The sequence below is a fragment of the Myotis lucifugus genome, unplaced genomic scaffold (genome assembly GCF_000147115.1).
Source record: "Myotis lucifugus unplaced genomic scaffold, Myoluc2.0 scaffold_70, whole genome shotgun sequence".
NCBI classification, from domain to species: domain Eukaryota; kingdom Metazoa; phylum Chordata; class Mammalia; order Chiroptera; family Vespertilionidae; genus Myotis; species Myotis lucifugus.
Genome location: NW_005871118.1, coordinates 3244014 through 3265034, shown reverse-complemented (window position 1 = coordinate 3265034; position 21021 = coordinate 3244014). Strand labels below are relative to the sequence as shown.

The window sequence follows — 21021 nt, the reverse complement described above, 5'->3', positions numbered from 1 at the left end:
TTAATCTATTTAAAGGATTTACAGGCTAAAAAACTCTACACACTGAAATGTATTTTGCCTATGGAGGGAAAAAATTTAAGGTTAAACCCCTTACCAATAGACAATAACATTTTTACATGATCCATGTTTAACTGTACTATTCATACTTTTTTCTATAACAAGCCTACATAATTTCTCCTTTTATATGGCAATGCCAAATGTTACAGGCAAATGTACTTTTTCACCTTACAAATAAGGAAAAAATATGTAGATTAAATTGTCAAGATGAGGAATGAGTTTGGGCTAGGTATCAGAATTCTAAACTCGACTTTAAAACTTTGGCAAAATAATTCACCCTGTGAATGCTGGACAGAGATAAAATAGCAGTGCTGTGCCCACCTAGGTTTAAGTTCTTCAATTCAACTACGGTTTTCTTAGACGCCAGTTATGTTTCTCAAGAGATTTGCAGTTCCCAGCATAGAACGAATACCTTTTAAAAGGCAGAAAATATGCTAATTAAAGTGAAATTTCCCCTCTTTCTATTTTTCTCCAACTTGCTTCATTGTTTTTCCCGCTGGGGGCTTGGAGGGTTGGGGATGAAGTATTTTAGAGGAAACAATAGTGCCCCAGGACAGAGCCCCTTTTCCTTCTTCCTTAGAGCTTCACAGCTCAGCTCTGTGAGGCTCCTTTCCAGAAAGACCTCCCACAGAGTCAATATCTACAGCTTTCAGGATGGTCAGAGCCTGCTGGGCAGGACTAACAAATAACTGAAGTCCATACTTTGCCCTAGGAAGTAGTATTGAAGCTCTGAAATGACATATTTCCATTATGCTATAAACTGGGTTCCCCTTCCTATACTACCATTAAAAATTCCTGCCCTCACTGGGTGTGGCTCCGTTGGTTGGAGTGTCATCCAGTACAAGAGAAGGTGGTGGGTTCGATTCCGGGTCAGTCCAGGTGGGGGTGTGTGCAGGAGGCAACCGATCAATGTTCCTCTCTCACTTGATCTTTCCCTCCTTTCCTCTCTCTAAAAGAAATACCAATTTTAAAAAATCCTGCAGAATCCCATATAATTAAAAAAAACATGTATCTTCATAATCTAATTGCAGACCAGTATTCTAATACAACAATATTTTTTGTAGACATTGAACAAAAGTTTGGAGAAATGAGTAAGTTGTATTGCAGAGACAAAAAGAAGAAAGAGCCCTAGCCAGTTTGGCTCAGTGGATAGAGCGTCAGCCTGCAGACTGAAGGGTCCCAGGTTCAGTTCTGGTCAAGGGGGCATGCAGGAGGCAGCAGATCAATGATTCTCTCTTATCACTGATGTTTCTATGTCTCTCTCCCTCTCCCTCTCTCTCTGAAATAAATAAAAATGTATTTTTTAAAAAAGAAAGAAACTGATAAGACAGAATGTAAATCCTAACGCTTTGAAAGCTGATGGGGGATAAGGATTACATCATAAGGAAAATCCTTCTGTTTCTGTACTATTTGGAATCTTAATGGGGTATGCACTCACTATTACCAACATCTGTGTTTTTAAAAAAACAAAAACAAAAAACAGAAAACAAATGGTTAGGTTTTTCCACACAAACATAGTAAAAGGAAAAACTGCATTTAAAAAGCTGTGTTAGTTTTTGTTACTTTTGCGTGTGTGTGTGTGTGTATTTAAACTAAATATGCTTTAGGGGCTTTATTTGCCCAAAATAAATATCATTTTTAAAGTTTCACAATTTTAAAAAATGTTCTTTCAGAACATGTAAGACAAATTTATCTTCATGGTGTAGGTCAGGATCATAAGATGTACAGGCAAATATAATTTCCAGTGAGCAAGAAACTGGGCTAAATGCTGTGGTGGAAGCAGAAATCATCCAAAATTTAACAAGTTATGGTATACCTTGGAGAATAGGGAAGACAGATGAATAGAAAATAGGCAGATGAATAATTATGTGACAAGTGCTAAACTAGGTATGTGCACAGTGTTGTGGAAGAACAGAAGAGGGCGCTATTACTCAATTTCATTACTAAATTACCTACAAGCTGTGTTTTGATAAATAAAACAGACAATAGAAACAATTATCCTAATACCTCCATTTTTAAAAAACTTAATTACTGTCTGAATTACTTGTTGTCCTCACTTTAGTTATCGAAATCTATTCTTTGGGTTTCTTCAAAAGACTGTGCTAGAAAATGAGTTCTTCTTTAGTGATTTTCCAGTGACTCATATGTTTTTATAGTACACACATTAAAATATAATTACAGGGAAAATTATATATATATATATATATATATATATATATATATATATAATTACAACAAAAAATTAACAAAACAATGCGTATCTTTTCTATTTGCAATGCACCCTGATATATTTTAATCTGTTCTTTTTTCTTTTTTAAATGCTGGTGGCAACCCATTAAATTGATTCCACATCTCACTAATAGTTCACGGCCTACCGTTGAAAAACACTGCTTGGATATGTCCTTTAAAAATGTAAAAGAAGCAAAACATTCTGAGTATAAAGATCAGAACACAAACAAGTGTGGTCAGCAGGACCCCAACTGCACACCTTTTCCCCAGTAAATTGCTAGATCTCAAAGCCATACAGGATTAAATCTCTGGGGGTGGAGGTGGGGGTTGTGGTAAGGCCTGTGATTGCTCAACACTTTGGCCATGAACCCACATCAACAGAAAGGGGCTTCTAAAGTTGTCCTGCCCTCAAAGAGTAGATCTTCCCCCAAGGATTACTTTTGAAGAGGCTATGGAAGATAATTCAGATGAGGATAGCTCATCTTCAGAGAGCAGAGCAGGGGCACCCAGACTGACTAACCAAGAAATTCACACACAGCAGGACTGGGAGTCATCATTATCCCCGCCCAGCAGGGTAAGACATATGCTATGAACTACTGACATCCTATTTTCCTCCATATTATATATTGGGTGCATCGACATTTGACCTTAGGCTTCCGGATCATAAGGAACTACCTCTGGGCATGACCAGAAGGAATTCTTATCACTCAAAGATCCCAAACTAGCTCATGAACTTACTACCTTACATGAACTCTACCTCCTTTCAAAGAATACTGAACCCTCAATCTAATTCAATTTTATGATAGGTTGCAAAACTTCCAAATATCTAGCTAATTAAAGGCATCATTCCCTGTTTTCCACCATTAACACCTTTTTTGTATTTTAATATTTGTTTAATATTTCGATGTGATATTTTGATATTTTGAATGGAAGTTAGGTGAATAAGCTCAATGGCCATTTTGAAATAACTATACTGTTGATTCATTTAGAAAGTTTTTTGCTATTTGGATCCTTAACTGTTAGACGCTCAGAGCAAGGATGATGGTCTAGGTATAGATACTCACCAGGGCAGAAAGCTCCAGATGCCGAGCAAGGAGCAAAACTGAGAAAACAAGAACCTCACCCCCAGGGTAACCTGTCATCCCTTAGCATATCTGTGGTCATGCGGTTTGGACACCAGATCTTTCACATCTCAGGTCAGGTGGTGTAGACCCCCTGACCTTTTCCTCCCTCGAGATAACATCTAGGCCTCAGTTGTATTTCAGCTCCAGGCCCAGAAAAGCAGCAAAACCAGACAAGTGGCACTATGGCTGCCTCAGGACCAGCTGGATTGACTAATGGCACCGACCAATCAGTGGAGACCATGACCCTGAAAGAGCACAACTGGAAAGCTGATGAATATTCTATTAAGACCCTCCCCTGATAGGTCCCCTAAGATTTCCACCTGCAAAAAAGAGGTAAATACACTCAGGACAAAGGACCCAATGTGTGCTCTCCCTGCAAGGAGCACACCCATGCCATCCCTTCCTTCTCTCCTACCCCCATAGGCACGTATTCCCTAACCTCGAAGGGACCCCGTGAGACTTTCAACCAGGGGAGCAATGGTCAGTGGTAGGTCGTCTCAGGCTTACCCCCTGAACCTGTCTCCAAAGCCCCATTTTATCTGTGTAGCCCTTCCCTTTGCCCTTTTCCTTAAATAAATTCCATGCCCTTTTCCTTAAATAAATTCCATTTTCTTTCATCACTGTCTGAGATGGCTATTTAGCCCGCCCAGGCACCACCCACTGTAACCTTTCATTAACATTTTAAGTTTTAATCTTGGCTTTTTTCTTTTCTTCAGTCTTTTTGTTAATTTGCATTCATTGAAATAGCTGCTTTGGAAACAGCATTAGAAGAGTTCCAAACCACGGATGGGGGTTTAGGACACACTACCCCGAAATATGGCATCTTGACATTTTAAGCTGAAGGAGTCTGAGAAAATAGCCAGAGCAGAAAAGTCGCTTGACCTCCTCCTTTACTCAGAAACACGTCATAAAACCCTCACGGAAGAGGTGCCTGGGAGGAAAGGAGCACACTTATCTCCAATGGCAAAGGACACCAAGAGGAATCCTGACAAACAGGTCTTGCTAAGTTTTCCCCAGGTTACTGCAATCACCTCCTACTCCTTAGCCTACCATCTGCCTCCATGGCCTTGCCCTCTCCAGCAAACCTAGCACAAAATACTCAGCTCCGTTTCTTTGGGTCATTTCCTTACGAACCTCTCATGTCACAAATAAATGTGTATGTGTTTCTGTTGTTAATCTGTCTTTGTCAGTTTAATTTTCAGACCCAGCCAGGAACCCTAAAAAGGTTGAGGAAAACTTCTCCTCCCCACACCACAAAGAAGAGCAGGGATCCCGTTTCCATTCCAGCTATCCCTGCAGCAGCTGCTGCTCCTCAATGTATGTCGTTCCTTTGAATGGTGCCTTACACAAGAGTGATTCTGTTGGTGCCTTGAACTTCTGAAATGCTGCTCTTTCTTGGCTTCTTGAACCATGTTGACTTTTTATGAAAAGCCACAGTCTCCAAATCAATGCCATATACAACCACTAGATTTGGGTCAGACTGTCAACAAAATGCCTGCTGACAGCACATGGAGTAACGTTACCCCAGGAGAAACTCACACGTCAAAGATGTAAACTCACCTTGATGAGGAACCAGATGATGCTGGAGAAATCCAGAAGAGGCTAAAACTCTGGGCCAAGTATTATCTGCCTGCTGCAGATGCAGTTAATTCTCCTAAAGCAGATTTTGCAAGTGTACCAGGTTGGTTTGAAGTACTGGCCACTGCACTAACCATGTCACATCATAAAAAAAAATTTTTTTTGTTAATCTTTACTAGAGGATATTTTCCCATTGATTTTTAGGAAGAGTGGATGAGAGAGGGAAAGACAGAAAGAAACATTGATGTGAGAGAAACACATTGACTGGAATCGAACCCCGACCTTTTGGTCCTCAGGCCAACACTCTATCTACTGAGCAAAACCGGCTAGGGCCACCTCACATCTTTACCACACTCGGAGTTACCACAGAGATCAGGAATATGTGAGAGATAGCCTAGCTATTGGGATCAATGACCCTAATATTTTGAGTCAAGTTTTTTAAAGATGACATTTCGGACAGCAGATTTCCCAAACTTTCCCACTGGTGGGAAAGGTAAGCTGATTTAGAAGGTTTCATAACCAAGAGACATAAGAGGTCCAGGATAACTAAGAGTTTATGGGGCAGCAACCATCCCTTCTCTCTCCCCTTCACATAGGGGAAGAGGATGATTTGACATTAGCACTTCACTCCCCTTTCTACAAGACTGAGGGCACCATATATCTTGTTGTCAATAAGTTGGGAAATAGTGATGATCTCTTTTGACATTTGCTATGCTACTAGACCTGCCAGCACCTCACTTTCCTGAGACAAGGAGAAAGAAGCATGACAAAAACAGGGAAGCAGGAGAAATCAAGATGGCGGCATAGGTAAACACTGGAAATTGCTGTCTCCCACAACAAATTCCAAAATACAACTAAAAGACGGAACGGACATCATCCAGAACCACAGGAAGGCTGGCTGAGTGGAAATTCTACAACTAGAAGGAAAGAGAAAAGCATACCGAGATTCAGAAGAGGTGTGGTGTGGAAGTAAAATACAAAGGTGCAGAGGTGCATGCGGAGAGGGCTGCTGGCTGAGGACACAGTTGTCGTTTTCAATCGGGAGGGAGTCTCAAGCTCTGAGCTCCAGTTCCGGGCGAGTCTCTGGGGAGCCAGACTCATACGGGAGAAATGGGACTGTCTGGCATCAGTCGGAACTCGAGGGAAGCTTTCTCTCGGAGGTGCTCGCAGTGATTGCCGGGGCCTCTGAGGGTAGGACTGAGAGCAGCCATAACTGCTCGCTCCACCCTGTTGATCCCCTGGAACCCCGCCCCGCCCAAGGCTTTTGCATATGAAAGGCCCTGCCCTTTGTAATCTGAAAATTACTTAACAAACTGCAGCTGGCCCAAGGCCCTAGGGCAACTTGCATTGCTTCACAGCTGGCTTCTGCTGAGTAGCCTCAGGCAGAGGCTAGATTAGCACCTCCTTAGAGATCCAGGAGCCAGTTCTCCCACTGCAGAAACAGTGGATTCTCACAATTGGCCTGGAGGTCAATCCCTCCCAATGTTACCTACAACAATCAAGGCTTAACTACAACAAGACTGTGCACAAAAACCACAAGGGGGTGCACCAAGAGTGTCTACCTCAGGTAATTGGGGAGGCTGAGCCACTGGGCCCTATAGGACACTTAGCAGAGAAAGCCACTCTATCAACACAGCGAAGCATAAAAAATGCCGAGACAAAGAAACAGGACACAAATGACAGAAATGGAGGAAAGCAAACTACTAGATATAGAGTTCAAAACAACATTTTTAAGGTGTTTCAAGAATTTTTTAGAAACCGCTGATAAACTTAATGAGACCCTCAAGAAATTTAGTGAGACCTTCGACGTTGTGATAAAGGACCAACTAGAAATTAAGCATGCACTTACTGAAATAAAGAATATTATACAGACTCCCAACAGCAGACCAGAGGATCGCAAGAATCAAGTCAAAGATTTGAAATACGAAGAAGCAAAAAACACCCAACCGGAAAAGCAAAATGAAAAAAAGAATCCAAAAATATTAAGATAGTGTAAGGAGCTCTGGGACAACTTCAAGCGTACCAACATCCGAATTATAGGGGTGCCAGAAGAAGAGAGAGAGCAAGATATTGAAAACGTATTTGAAGAAATAATGACAGAAAACTTCCCCTACCTGGTGAAAGAAATAGACTTGCAAGTCCAGGAAGCACAGAGAACCCCAAACAAAAGGAATCCAAAGAGGACCACACCAAGACACATCATAATTAAAATGCCAAGGGCTAAAGACAAAGAGAGAATCTTAAAAGCAGCAAGAGAAAGAGACTCAATTACCTACACGGGAGTACCCATATGACTGTCAGCTGATTTCTCAAAAGAAACCTTGCAGGCCAGAAGGGAGTGGCAAGAAATATTCAAAGTGATGAATAGCAAGAACCTACAACCAAGATTACTTTATCCAGCAAAGCTATCATTCAGAATTGAAGGTCAGATAAAGAGCTTCACAGATAAGAAAAAGCTAAAGGAGTTCATCACCACCAAACCAGTATTATATGAAATGCTGAAAGGTATTCTTTAAGAAGAGGAAGAAGAAGAAAAAGGTAAAGATACAAATTATGAACAACAAATACACATCTATCAACAAGTGAATCTAAAAATCAAGTGAATAAATAATCTGATGAACAGAATAAACTGGTGATTATAATAGAATCAAGGGCATTGAAAGGGAGTGAACTGACTATTCTTGGGGGGGGAAAGGGGTGTGGGGGATGCGGGAAGAGACTGGACAAAAATTGTGCACCTATGAAGGAGGACAGTGCGGGGGGTGAGGGCAGAGGGTGGGAGGGGAACCAGGTGGAGGGGAGCTATGGGGGGAAAAAAAGAGGAACAACTGTAATAATCTGAACAATAAAGATTTAATTTAATAATAAAAAAAAAGAAATAACAACAACAAAAAAAAAAAAACAGGGAAGAGAGAGGAAGTACCCAGTGGAGAGCCTATATTCCCACTTAGTACTATAAAAATACATGAACTTCCTGTCAGTTGAACTAACTCCATGGAAAGTGGCAGGACTGAAGCCGATTGCTAATATAACCCTCCTCCCAACATATACACCCATGAGTGGAGTGATTACAGTCCAGTCGCCTTCCACAAGCAAACTCATGTGTCCTTGCCACCCCAGATGTAGGGATCCAGAAGTAAAAGGCTCTATACTAGGTGGGGAGAGAAAGCAGTAAGACTCTCTCCCAAGAGAGGGGACTATGACAGGGAACCCCTAGAGAGCCCTCATGGAACTACCATATGTGCCAGAGAAGAGCCAGCATTTGGACACCTGTTTCATGGATAGAACCAACAGAAACATCAAAACAAACAGAAGGCAAAGTGTAAGGAGACCCTGGTTGTCTGTTTCCCCCTGCTTGCTAGAATATGCTTTTAGCTGCCCAATCCTAACAGTGCCAGATCATGTGTATGGACATAGTTTTTACGCTCCTCCTACATTTTATTCATCATTAATCATGATAAAGCTGGCATTGCTGTCAACATCTCATGTGTAAGAAGTCTGATTGGGAAATGAAAAACAAATAAAACCTAAAAAAGGAAATGTGGATCTAGAATAAAATAGATTGATAAGGGTCATAAAAATCCAATCCTCTAGAAAAACAATAAGAACTAAATTCATTTCATAAAAATATATTTAAAAAGGAAAGAGGCCTACATACCCAAATGCCAAAGGAAAGAAGGCCAGGGGGGAAAGGTGGTCATGGATTCTGTTTTGAAGTCAGGAGAGAGACCAAGAAATAGTAAATCCTCTGTTTGAGGAAGGCAAAGAACCTGGGCTTTAGTCAGAAATTCAGCCTAAGAAAGTTTTCCACTTTTTCAAATGGCCCTGTCATAAACATCTCCAGTGACAAAGATCTAGCCTCTCTGCAAGTATCTAGTTCACCATGCCCTTTTGTCATCAAACAAACTTATCTACAATAGGCACCAGAGACAAAGAACAGAAAAGCAGAGGTGGTTGGCCCAGATTAACGCTACTGGCCAATGGGATTCTTCCTAACCTTCAAGTAGATATTAATCCTGCCACTGTTTAAGTGGAGAACAAGAATATTCAGCAAATGGTGACTGCACATGACAGGAGTCCCACTGATCTATTTTTCTTCTTGCCCACTTTGTCCATAAAATCAGTTCCTTACTACATCATCCAGGAAAAGGTTAGACTGTATCATCTAAAGACCTGTACCGCCTCACCTCCACCTGGCTTAACTGGAAAGACAACTGTACACTGGCTGAGCTGGTAAAGGTCATCAGAACTAATTACAGTGTTAACTAGGATGAGATCTGACATCACTTGGAAACAAACTGCAAATACAAATGGCTCAAGAGCTTGCCACAAAACTCATCTAAATGTACTGTTAACTTCTCCATAAATAAAAACATCCCCTTAAAACAAAACCAAGAGTATTGAGGCTTCAGACCCAGATAATAAAGACTAGTATGTAACCCTAACAGACTGAAATGCTTATGCTCTCTCTGACTCTATCTTAATTCTAGCTAGCCTGTGCTTTTCCCATGGCCTTCAGGAGAACGGTTCCTGCATATAATTATAGATATGCTAATTATTAAGGGAATTCTGCTTGAGGCTTGAGCTTTTGGCAAAGATTTGCAGGAGCCTCAAGATCAGACTCAGATTAGCAGGGATCAAACAGACCAGGAAGAAAAAGATTTAGAGATTTCATGCTCTTTCTTTGATCCCTGTTGGGGCCTAGGTGTCACACACTTCTTGGTTTGCCCGTTCTCCCTTCCTGTCACATAAAAGAAGCCTGAATTCTGGGCTCTTGTAAAATGGACTTGCAGAGGCTGTAAGGCCCCAGCTTATCAAGCTGGCACCTTCTCAATTAACAAACCTTTCTTTACTCCAAACTGGCATTTTGAATATTGGTCTTTTGAACCATCAGGCATCAGAACCTTGAATCAGTAACATAACATCTTTTTCTAACCCAAATGTGATGAAATCAAATCACACACACAAAGAAAATCTTTGGAAAACATGTGACCTCACTTAAAAATTAATGTTGGGAAATCCATGTTGTTATATCTTAACCAGGCAGCAGCAGTAAACCTCGCACTCTGGATTATTGATTCTCAAGGAGTCAACTATTTGGACCAGATGATGCTTCTGACTTTTGTCTGTATTGCACATCATTAAGAACAAGGTCTATAGACATTGTGGATGTTGGGGATTATTGTCGGCTTTGTAAAAGAAGCTTTGTACTGTCAGGATGGTTTTAGCAGCAAGTATGTACCAAGTCCTAAATTAACAAACTGGCATTAAAATAAACAAATTTATTATTTCACATAATGAGAAGTTGGGAGGTAAGATCTTTCAAGGGTTGGCTACTTTAGGAATTCAGCAATGTCATAGGCATCTCTATTCTATTTTCTGCTGCCATCCTAAGCATATTGTTTTTTATCCTCACAATTATTTCCTTCATAATTGTCCTCAAGATTTTGTCGTCCTCATCTAAAAACAGGTAGAAATTTGCCATTCTTTTTTTCTAGGAATGGAATGAACTTCTCTAGTAGCACTGCCCCAAATTAAAAACAGTAAGCAGATGAGAGAAAAGAGTAGCCTCAGACATGGGTTATAAACAGCTCCTTTATTATAAATAATCAAACTTGATAAAACTGGAAGAAATATTCTCTTTAAAAAAAAAAAAACACTTAAATATGGCTGCCCAAAATAACTAAAGAACACAATGACCCATACAATTAAATTCTCTCTTCAAATATCAGCACAACATGTATATATCCCCTAACCTGGTACATTTTTATAGAGTGTTTAATTTTTCCTAAAAGCATATTACATTAATCACATTTTGTTTAAATTATTCTGATGTCACCTTTATAACAATCATCTCTTAAATATTTAAATACCATGAAAATACAACTTGGGTCATTTTGAGAAATTCCCATTTCAACTCAATGAAATATGTCCATATAGTTACATATTTTACTCTTTTCAGAGTAGGTCACCTCTAGACCTCTTGGAATATTTCACCCTTTTCTACGAAAGTGTATGCGACTCATAAGTTCTCTGAACTTCAGTATTAAGGAGCTGTCTTTCCATGCTTCACAAGTACTTCTAAATTTGTCATAATAACTTTCTTTTTTCAGGTTGAAATCTGATCCAATTTTTTTAAAATAACTATCTTTCTTCCAATATTCTCCCCAGGAGTCTTTGAATTTTTCCAAATAAGATTTTTTTTCATATTCTTCCTTCCATAGTCCTTCTCCCTTTTTTAAGGCTGTTAATTCAGCTTTCAGTAAGCGTTTGTGAATTTTCCAATACATTTTAGAATCATGATTTAGTCCTTTAACAAGAACAGTTTTGCCAAGGCCTCTTCTCAAAATGTCTTCATTTAGATTCACATTAAAAAATCTACCCTGGAATGAAAAATAACACAAACCAATTATTTAAGAAAATTGCTAGTAAGCCCATACCATCTATTTATTTTAAATTGAGTCATTCAGCAACTTTAGTACTCCAGAGAAAAGCCAAAAAGCAAAAGGGTCCCCAAGGGCTTAAAACAGCTAATTTATAATTCAAGAATTTCATCACTAGAAGAGATACTTGCTCAAATTCAGTTGCCTGTTTTATAACATATCACTCTCAGCCTCGCTGTTCTAACCCAAAGAGGCTTAGAAGCAGTAAAATGTATAAAAAGCAGGTTTTTTGTTTGTTGTTTTGTAGAAGAATGGATCATACAAGATAGGCAAACTGACAGAAGGCCACAGTAAAAGAAACTAAAACAGTAAGCAAATGCAAAATGAACTGAATCATCATGAAAATATTAAATTAGGTTCAGAATTCCAGCGTTTTGGAAGGCGCTAGCATGTAAATGAATTTTTTAAAGACTTTCCACAAAATAATTAACATAAAAATAGGCCTGACCTGGAATCTTCATCCTTCAGAAAATTTCATTCATGGAATCCCTCACTTCCTAGTGAAACTGGATACATGGGATTTCCTCTCCCCACACCCCACTAAGTTACAAAGTAAAGGAGATCCTGATTAGCTATTTCTATACTCCTTGTGGGACTTTAACAAATTACTGTATTAATAATTTCATAGCTTCATTAGACAAGTAATTTACAGTTAAATTCTAAAAATGTGAAAACTCCAGGTTTAAAGTGGGAGATGTTTTCTAGGACTATCTAAAGAAAAAGTAACCTTTTGCTCCTTTAAATACAGCAACTTTTGCCCTAGCGAGTTTGGCAGAGTGCATAGAGCATTGGCCCTTGGACTGAAGAGATGCAGGTTCAATTGCGGTCAAGGGCATGTATCTTGATTGCAGGCTGGATCAGGTTGGGGTGCATACAGGAGGCAACCAATGGATGTGTCTCCCTCACATCAATGTTTCTCTCTCTCTCTGACTCTACCCCTCCCTTCCACACTCTCTAAAAATCAATAGAAAAATATCCTCAGGTAAGGATTAACAAAAATAATCCCACAAAATAAATACAGTAAGTTTTGGTATAGGAGTTAATAAGTACAGTTTATCATATTTTTCTCAATCATTTAAATTTTAAGAGCTCATTCCCTTACGCCAAAATCAGATTAAAATTCAACCTCACACATTAGCAAAATTCAACAGATGTGTAAATTACCACAATATACATATAGCACCGTTTGGTCACCTGCTAGGAAGCAATACAAGGTAAAATACACAAGGTGAAGTGTGGGCTCAGAAGCCAGAAAGAGCTGGGTTTGAATACAGGTTGGTTACCCTGCCTCCCATTGTTACAGGAAGAATGAATGGGCCAGATTTCCCAGACACAAGTGGGAATAAGGTTCTTGGGATACAGCTGAAATAAGCATTTTCAGAAGCCCCCATGGAGGATGGGATGTGGAAGAGGCTTTATTTGCATAAAGTTGTATTTCTTGGGTTGTAAGGTCCCCTGCCCCTTAAGCCAGTCCTGGAAAAGGTGTAGCTGGGATTCCAGCAAAGCCAGAAGCAAGGCCGGTGTCCAGAGCTTCCATTCTATGCTGTAGCCCCGTGTAGTTTAGCATCCAAGTTCATTAAAGCCCATTAATTCATTGTGGTGTGCCTGGTGGCTGTGAACCACATGGGCACAGGGGAGTACATCCCTGTCACAGAAGAGCCCTGCACGGGGCGCCAGAGAAGAAAAGAGAGAAGGAAGGAACTTCCTTTGTTTGGAAGTTTAAATATTCAGGTTTCAAGCACTTGTAGTGGCCACGCCTATTCTGGCCAATTACCTGTTCCCAGATGTGATTGACGGGAAAGCACCTTCACATCTCACTCAGAACTTTACTGGGCATGTGTCTCAACTGTCCCTTCCCCCATGGTTCAGCAGGGGACAGACTTGGGAGTGTTAAATGTAGCTTTTTGGCAAAACTGTATAAATGGCATGCCTATGTGAGGTTGAAATGGCTCCTGTGAGGTTGAAACGGCCCCTGTGAGGCTGAGACAGCCCCTGTGAGGCTGGGACAGCCCCTGAGAGGCTGCAACAGCCCCTGTGAGGTTGCGACGGCCCCTGTGAGGCTGAGATGGTCCCTGTGAGGCTGAGACGGCCCCTGTGAGGCTGAGATGGTCCCTGCGAGGCTGCACCAGCCCCTGGGAAACTGAGAAAAATACCACATGATCTCACTCATTTATGGATAATAAAGACCATTATAAACTGATGAACAAAAATAAATACAGAGGCAGAGCAGCATTGAACAGACTGTCAAACTACAGTGGGAAGCCTGAGGAGGGTTGGGGGGGGTGGTAAGAGATCAACCAAAGGACTTGTATGCATGCATATAAGCATAACCAATGGACACAAGACACTGGGGGTATGTCAAGGGGGGAAAAAAGGAGACATATGTAATACCCTTTGTAATACTTTAAGAAATAAAACAAAATTAAATAAATGGCATGCCTATGTTATTTAACCTTCCCTTTCCTCCTTTTCTGTTAAATAATAGCCAGGTTATTACAATGGTATCACCATCTGTGAATGGGAATATAAACAGTGACTCTATAGGGTGGTTTTGAAGATAAATAAAATATATTCCTCAATTTAAAAGAGAAGATGATATTTTTGAAATGCCTTTGGTATCTCTTATATGATTCTGTATCATCAATTTACTTTTAAATGCAAGATGCTTTGGATATTTCTTATTTTGATAGAAATGAATATGATCTGGACATGCAAAAAAATAATGGATTCCATTAGGCTTTCTATAAATAATTCAAAAACTAAAGAATTAAAGTAGTTACTATTCTAATCACTTATTAAAAATATGTTTTTATTTATTTCAGAGAGAGGAAGCAAGAGGGAGAGGGAGATATAAAATCAATGATGAGGAAGAACCATCCATCAGCTGCCTCCTGCATGGTCCCAATGGGGATCAAGCCTAAAATCCAGGCATGTGCCCTGACCTGGATTTGAACTGTGACTTCCTGGTTCATGGGTTGACACCCAACCACTGATCCACATCCGCGGGGTTCTAATAATTAAGGTTATTGTTTCTTCAAATTATTCTTGTTTATTATACAACTAGAGGCCCGGTGCACGGGGGTGGGTCCCTCAGCCTGACCTGCACCCTCTCCAATCTGGGAGCCCACAGAAGATGTCCTACTGATGGTTTAGGCCCGGTCCCCATGGTTCTCTGCTCTCTACAGACCTGTCTGCTTGTCGCCGCCACAGGTCCTGGTGTCTGCTCTCTGTGGGGCCTGCTTGCCCCTCACTGGGGCGAGGGCTAAAAGGACAACTCCAGAGGGGCTGAGGGGACTGGGCGCTGCCATCTTTGTGACAGAGTGACAGTTAATTTGCATATTGTCTTTATTAGCTAGGATAAGGAACTTTAAAAATAAGAAAAACTACTCAAAAAAGATTTTCCTTAAATTAGCAATGTTTAGAGTCAATAATTTTAAATTTTTCCTTCATCTTAATTTTCTATTTTTTATAATAAACATATATAATAATAATAAACTAAAGTTTATTATTTTTTATAATAAACTAAAATTTCATAACAGAATTTACATATGAAACATCTGATTCTCTAAACATAATCACTATGAGTAGCAGTTTTAAAAGACAAAAATATTCAGTCCCATTATATAGCCAATGTTCTAATTCAGTGATGGCGAACCTATGACGTGCGTGTCAGAGGTGACACGCGAACTCATTTTTTTGGTTGATTTTTCTTTGTTAAATGGCATTTAAATATTATATAAAATAAATATCAAAAATATAAGTCTTTAACTATGGTTGTAAATATCAAAAAATTTCTATATGTGACACGGCACCAGAGTTAAGTTAGGGTTTTTCAAAATGCTGACACGCCGAGCTCAAAAGGTTCGCCATCACTGTTCTAATTAATGGCATATTAATGTGTAAATAAAAAGAATAAAATATTGCTTATTATTTGTTCACACTACTTACCTTATTCACTAAAAGGTAGCAAAAGAGTACTGAATTCTCCTTTCCGAGAAGCTGGAACCACAGTAGTTGGGAAGGTTTTAGTTCTTTTTGTAACCACACCTTCCCAGATTTCGTGAGTTCTACTCCAGCCAGCTTAACCAGCAAAACACCACAGGGCTCTTCTAAAAAGGTTAGATAGAGAAGAGAGTAGCTTTAATACTGTGTTGTGAACGCAAATTTCAAAATCATTTACCACCCCCCCTCCCCAAATCAATTGAATGTATTGTTTATTTATAAATACCCAGGTTCTCTAGATGTAAGTCTATTTATGTCTATACTCAAGCTTTCTTTTAAAAGAAGACAAGTATATAACAGATAGAATAATTTCAAAAACCTACTTCAGTCTCCACAACAGGATGTGGGAATTTGAGGAGGAAAGAACCAGCCCCTGCCCAGCCCTCCTTGTCCCCTTCTTCCCTATGCCCTAGCCACTTGAGTCTTCGCATGGCTTATCACAAGAGCCAAGCTCATTCCCACACATTTTTCTCTCACTCTTCAGGTCTCTGATTAAATAGCAACTCCTCAATGACCATTTTATAGGTATAGGTTCCTCCTTTACATGATCCCCAATAATCCACATCCTAGCACCCAGCCCCTTCTCTTATAGCTCTAAGAACAATTTTCATTTGTTTGTTGTCCATCTTCCACCTAGACTGTAAGCTCCAAGAGGTAGAGTGGTCTTGTTTCGCTCAGCACTGTACAGCTAGTATAGGGCCTAGAACACATCTGAATCTTGATTTGAATAAATCAACAATAGGCACTTAATATTTGTGGAATGAATGCTTGAATGCCTGAATAAAATAATGAGTAGTTGATAAAAGGGAGGGAAGGAAGAAAGGAAATCTGGAGCTAAAGTGTTCCTTGTATGTTAAGTCCAAGAGTTTAGAGCTATTAAAAATTAAAATCAAATTTTTTTGCTATTTTATAAATAACTTCTAATAAAGGAATACTAAATAGTTATTTAGTCTTATTATACTTGCACCTTACTTACTTCTCCATGACGATATAATAGGTAAAGTAATAGGAATATGTTCAATTTCTAAAACATCCTCAGTTAGTCGGCGTAATCGTCCACGTAGTTTAACATTCTTTTTTATAAATTCTAGTGGAATGTCTGAAGAACTTGTAAATTTTGATGTCTGATGATTTACAAGGAGAAAAATACAACGTTTTGTTATTATTCACTTTAAAATTGTGTTAAATTATTAAACATTAACAAGAAGACAGCCACTGAAAAATTTTTATTTGGTTCTTAATTTTATATTAATATTTAATATGATTTAATCAAAAGTGTTTATAGGGGCATTCTTTAGAAATATTTGTCACCATTTTACTATTTCAAGCTACTATATAGTGCACATTGAACAGATTCCTAACTTCTAAAAGCTTACATCCTCAAAATGTAACACAATTCATCAAAAAGAAGTGAGTATAATGAATATATATATATCTGTACCTTGCACTACACAAGCCTGGTTAAATAGTCACTATCCTATTCCACAGATGTGCAATCTACTCATACAGGTACTGCTGGGAAAATCTAAGCCAAATTAAGTCAAATTAAAATAGAACTTTTAATCAACAAGACTTTTTTTTTACTTATTTTTTATCTCATAGGAGAAAAATTACAAAAAAGGTCAACATTAGAAATTTAATTAAATACCTAAAGCCCTAGAGTTAGTCAATATTTTATACCTATCTCTTCCACATTAACAATACTATAGGGACACAGGGATGAGCTTCATTCAAAATCATGGCTAACTAAGAGCTTCACATATGTAGGATAAATTAGTACCCAACTTCCTAAGAGAGTAAAGTTGAACTAAACATTACCAAAAAAAGTTACACACAAGAAAAAGGTTGTAGCAGACAAATTCTGCATGTGGAACACTCAATGGGACAAATGACTTGGTAACTCTTCTAACAAATCAATGGCTTGGTGGGAAATATAGGTATGGTGAATTGTTATAAAATAAACTAGAGGCCCAGTGCACAAAAATTTGTGCACTGGCTGGGGGAGGGGGGCGTCCCTCAGCCCGGCCTGTGCCCTCTCGCAGTCTGGGACCCCTCAGGAGATAATGACCTGCTGGCTTAGACCTGCTCCCGGGTGGCAGAGGGCACACCCAATCCCTAGGTGCAGCCCCTGGTCGGGCTCAGAGCAGGGCCGACTGGGGAGTTGGGGCGCCGCCCCCTGCATGCACAGAGCAGGGAGGATCGGGAGGTTGTGATGCCACCCTCAGTCACGCTCAGGGTAGGGCCGATTGGGGGGTTGGGGCGCCGCCCCCTGTCACACTCAAGGCAGGGTCGATGGGGAGGTTGCAGCGCCACCCCCGTCACGCACAGAGCAGGGCGGATCACGGGGTTGTGGTGCCACCCCTGTCACGCACAGAGCAGGGCCCATCAGGGGGGTTGGGGCTCCGTACCCTGTCACACACAGAGCAGGGCCGATCAGGGGGTTGGGGAGCTCCCCCCTGTCATGCACAGAGCAGGGCTGATCAGGAGGTTGTGATGCCACCCTCAGTCACGCTCAGGGTAGGGCCGATTGGGGGGTTGGGGCGCTCCCCCCTGTCACACTCAAGGCAGGGCCCGTGGGGGGGGGGGGTGCCGCACCCTGTCACACACAGAGCAGGGCCGATCAGGGGGTTGGGGAGCTCCCCCCTATCAGGCACAGAGCAGGGCTGATCAGGGGGTTGGGGCGCCTTCCCTTGTCACGAACAGAGCAGGGCGGATAGGGAGGTTGTGGCCCCGCCCCCTGTCACACACAGAGCCACAGGGCGATCAGGGGGTTTGGTCGCTGCCCCGTCACGCTGATCCTGGTGCCGGGAGGCATATTACCCTTTTACTATATAGGGTAGAGGCCTGGTGCACGGGTGGGGGCCGGCTGGTTTGCCCTGAAGGGTGTCCTGGATCAGGGTGGGGGTCCCACTTGGGTGCCTGGCCAGCCTGGGTGAGGGGATGATGGCTGTTTGCAGCTGATCACACCCCCTTCAGGGTGGGGGTCCCCACTGGGGTTCCTGGCCAGTCTGGGTGAGGGGCTGAGGGCTGTTTTCAGGCTGGCGGGTGACTGAAGCTCCTCCCAACCTCTCCTTTTTTTCTTTTTTCTTTTTTTATTCTGGGCCAGCTTTAGCTCTGGGCTTGGCTCTAGCTCTGAGGCCTCGGCTGCTGAAAGCAGGGATCTGGGTTTGTTTGGGTTCTATAATTGTAACACTGTTGTGTTCCTGCTCACTCCAGCTCTGACGGCTGAAAGCAGATTTCTGGGGTTTTGTTTAGCTTCTATATTTGTAACATTGTTTCTTAGAGAGCAAGCTCAGAGGCCGGCAAGGCAGGCAGGGAACGTTGGCTTCCTCCGTCACTGAAGCAAGCAAGCCTCCTATTCGCTTCAAGCTGCCTGGCTGCCAGCCGCCATCTTGGCTGGCAGTTAATTTGCATATCACCCTGATTAGCCAATGGGAAGGGTAGCGGAGGTACGGCTAATTACCATGTTTCTCTTTTATTAGATAGGATGAGACTTAAGAGATATAACAAACAAACACAATTTCTGGACCATCTGAATCCTGATTTGAATAAATCATCTACTTAAAAAAGACATTACTGAGACAATCAAAGAAATTTTAATATGGACTGGGTCTGAAATACTAAGAGATTACTAATTAAATTATGTGTCATACTATTATATGACAAACAGGCATCAATGAGCTTCTTGATGCAATATAATAAGTATACACCACCTTCTTGTTCACACTAAATCTAATGAGGAAACACACACCCCAAGAATGTGGGACATTCTACAAAACAATTGGCTTGGATTTGGTTAGAGCACAGTCTTCTATTCTGAAAGGTTGCATGTTTGATTCTCTGTCAGAGCACTAATGGGAGGCAACTGATCAATGTTTCTCTCTCACACTGATGTTTCTTCTTCTCTTTCTCTCTCTCTAAAAAGAATTGATAGTAAGTTCAAGGCACTTAAGATAAAAGTGCTGACATGGAATTAGGGGGGAAAGGCAACAATTGGAAAAGATGTAGTGTAGTAATGCTATGTAGTCAATGATAATATAAAAATATATAAATAATAAGTGTAGGAAATAAATAAATACAGAAACCATAAATCCATGCCCAATTGCAACATGACATTAAAATTACATCCTATAGCAAGTACAGTTATAAAAAAAACTTGTAAGTCTTGAAATATCAAACGAATTTCCACAGTGTTTATTATTAAAACTGTATTGAAAGTGCAAAAAAAAAATATGCTAACTGAAAGCATAAATTATTTTTTATACTGGGCATGTTGCTTTATTCATTGCACAACTGATCTTAAAGAGTGTTGCAAATTAGAGGAAGCATAAATTTTTCATTTCAGAGAGACATAATTTAACTCTGATCTAAATCTGAAACTGCTATAGAAACCAGTTTTGAGATATTCCACAATGTCAGAAATGCAAATTTAGTGATTATACCATTCTCACAAACTAAATCCTTTTCAGATTCCCTTTTAACCATGAAGAAAGTGATTATGGAAATACAGGATGTGCAATTACTTGCCATACAAAATACTGTGGATGTGTTACTGTTAAACAAGAGCTTAATTGTTCATTATCCTAAAATACTATTTAAAGTTTCTAAGATGAATAACAAAATGCTACACTGCTTGAGATAAAAACTGAAGTGAGAAAAAAAGTAACTGTCTACTGATTCTCATAATGTCTTGTTCATTGTTTAACTTACCAGCCGAACACTTCTTAGAAGTAATGATATTCCAGCTACGGCCATTATGGTGCTGATGTTCTTCAGAAAGAGATTCAATGATTAATTCTCACAACAGTGAAAGTACTAATTAGAAAGGGAAAAAAGGACAGTCCTCCTAACTGTCCAAATAAGGTACATTCTTCAACTGAAGGCCTACTTATTCCAAAAAACTTTAACTGCCCACCTATTAGTCTTCTTTTTCTCCCAAATAATCTGGCATGCACAGTAATTGTTCACAGAATAATGTATTGTTCTCTATTATTGTATTGCTTTATCCATGAGTTCCTTGAAAGCAAGGATCAGTTTAATACTTCTTTGTGTAATGCCAACAATAACTCACATAACCCTGAGTCTACAGTGGGGATGTAAGTATTTGGGTAGAAAACTTTATCACCAAAACCAAAACCTTAAAATACCACACCTTGGGAAATACATGTGGGCAAGTAGTTGAGTAAAACTTAGCGATGTTTTTTATAGTGTTTTCTATAAACTGAAATGGGTGTTTAATTAAAAAATAAGGACCCTGCAGCTCCCTACACAGAAGCGAGACTCTCACAGGATTTTCTTCAATAAATGCAAGTGGGTATATAAGAAATGACGCTGAAAGTGTGCACACGGTACCTTCTGAGATGGGTTCCTTGGAATAATACATCCCTGTACTAAAACACTGCTTCCACTCCCAACCCTGCTAACGCCATTTTTCCATTTGAAAAAGCCCAGGCATCTCTTCCTGCTTACCTGGCAGCGTGGAGGCCTGATCAGTTCACACCTACATACCCACCACTCACTAATGCCACATCTCTTCATCTAGCACAGCGGTTCTCAACCTGTGGGTCGCGACCCCTTTGGGGGTCGAA

The 21021-nt window shown here is 40.3% G+C and overlaps 1 protein-coding gene across 1 annotated transcript; it reads right to left on the bottom strand.

The window, feature by feature from the left end:
* Positions 1-10565: 10565 nt before the first annotated feature.
* CUNH3orf33 (chromosome unknown C3orf33 homolog) lies at positions 10566-21021 on the bottom strand. The gene is made up of 4 exons (XM_023755168.1): positions 20144-21021; positions 16410-16557; positions 15380-15540; positions 10566-11371 (listed from the first exon to the last, which is right to left on the bottom strand). Exons 1-4 carry the CDS (start codon positions 20186-20188, stop codon positions 10982-10984), a joined length of 744 nt encoding a protein of 247 aa, XP_023610936.1. The 5' UTR covers positions 20189-21021; the 3' UTR covers positions 10566-10981.

Bases quoted from the DNA above. Each gene is read 5' to 3' on its own strand.
- CUNH3orf33 (XM_023755168.1), bottom strand. From the start codon at position 20,188: ATGGCCGTAGCTGGAATATCATTACTTCTAAGAAGTGTTCGGCTG. The intron at 16,558-20,143 runs GTAAGTTAAACA...GTAAATCATCAG, and splicing joins TTCTAAGAAGTGTTCGGCTG to ACATCAAAATTTACAAGTTC. The intron at 11,372-15,379 runs GTAAGTAGTGTG...TTTTCATTCCAG, and splicing joins GCTACCTTTTAGTGAATAAG to GGTAGATTTTTTAATGTGAA.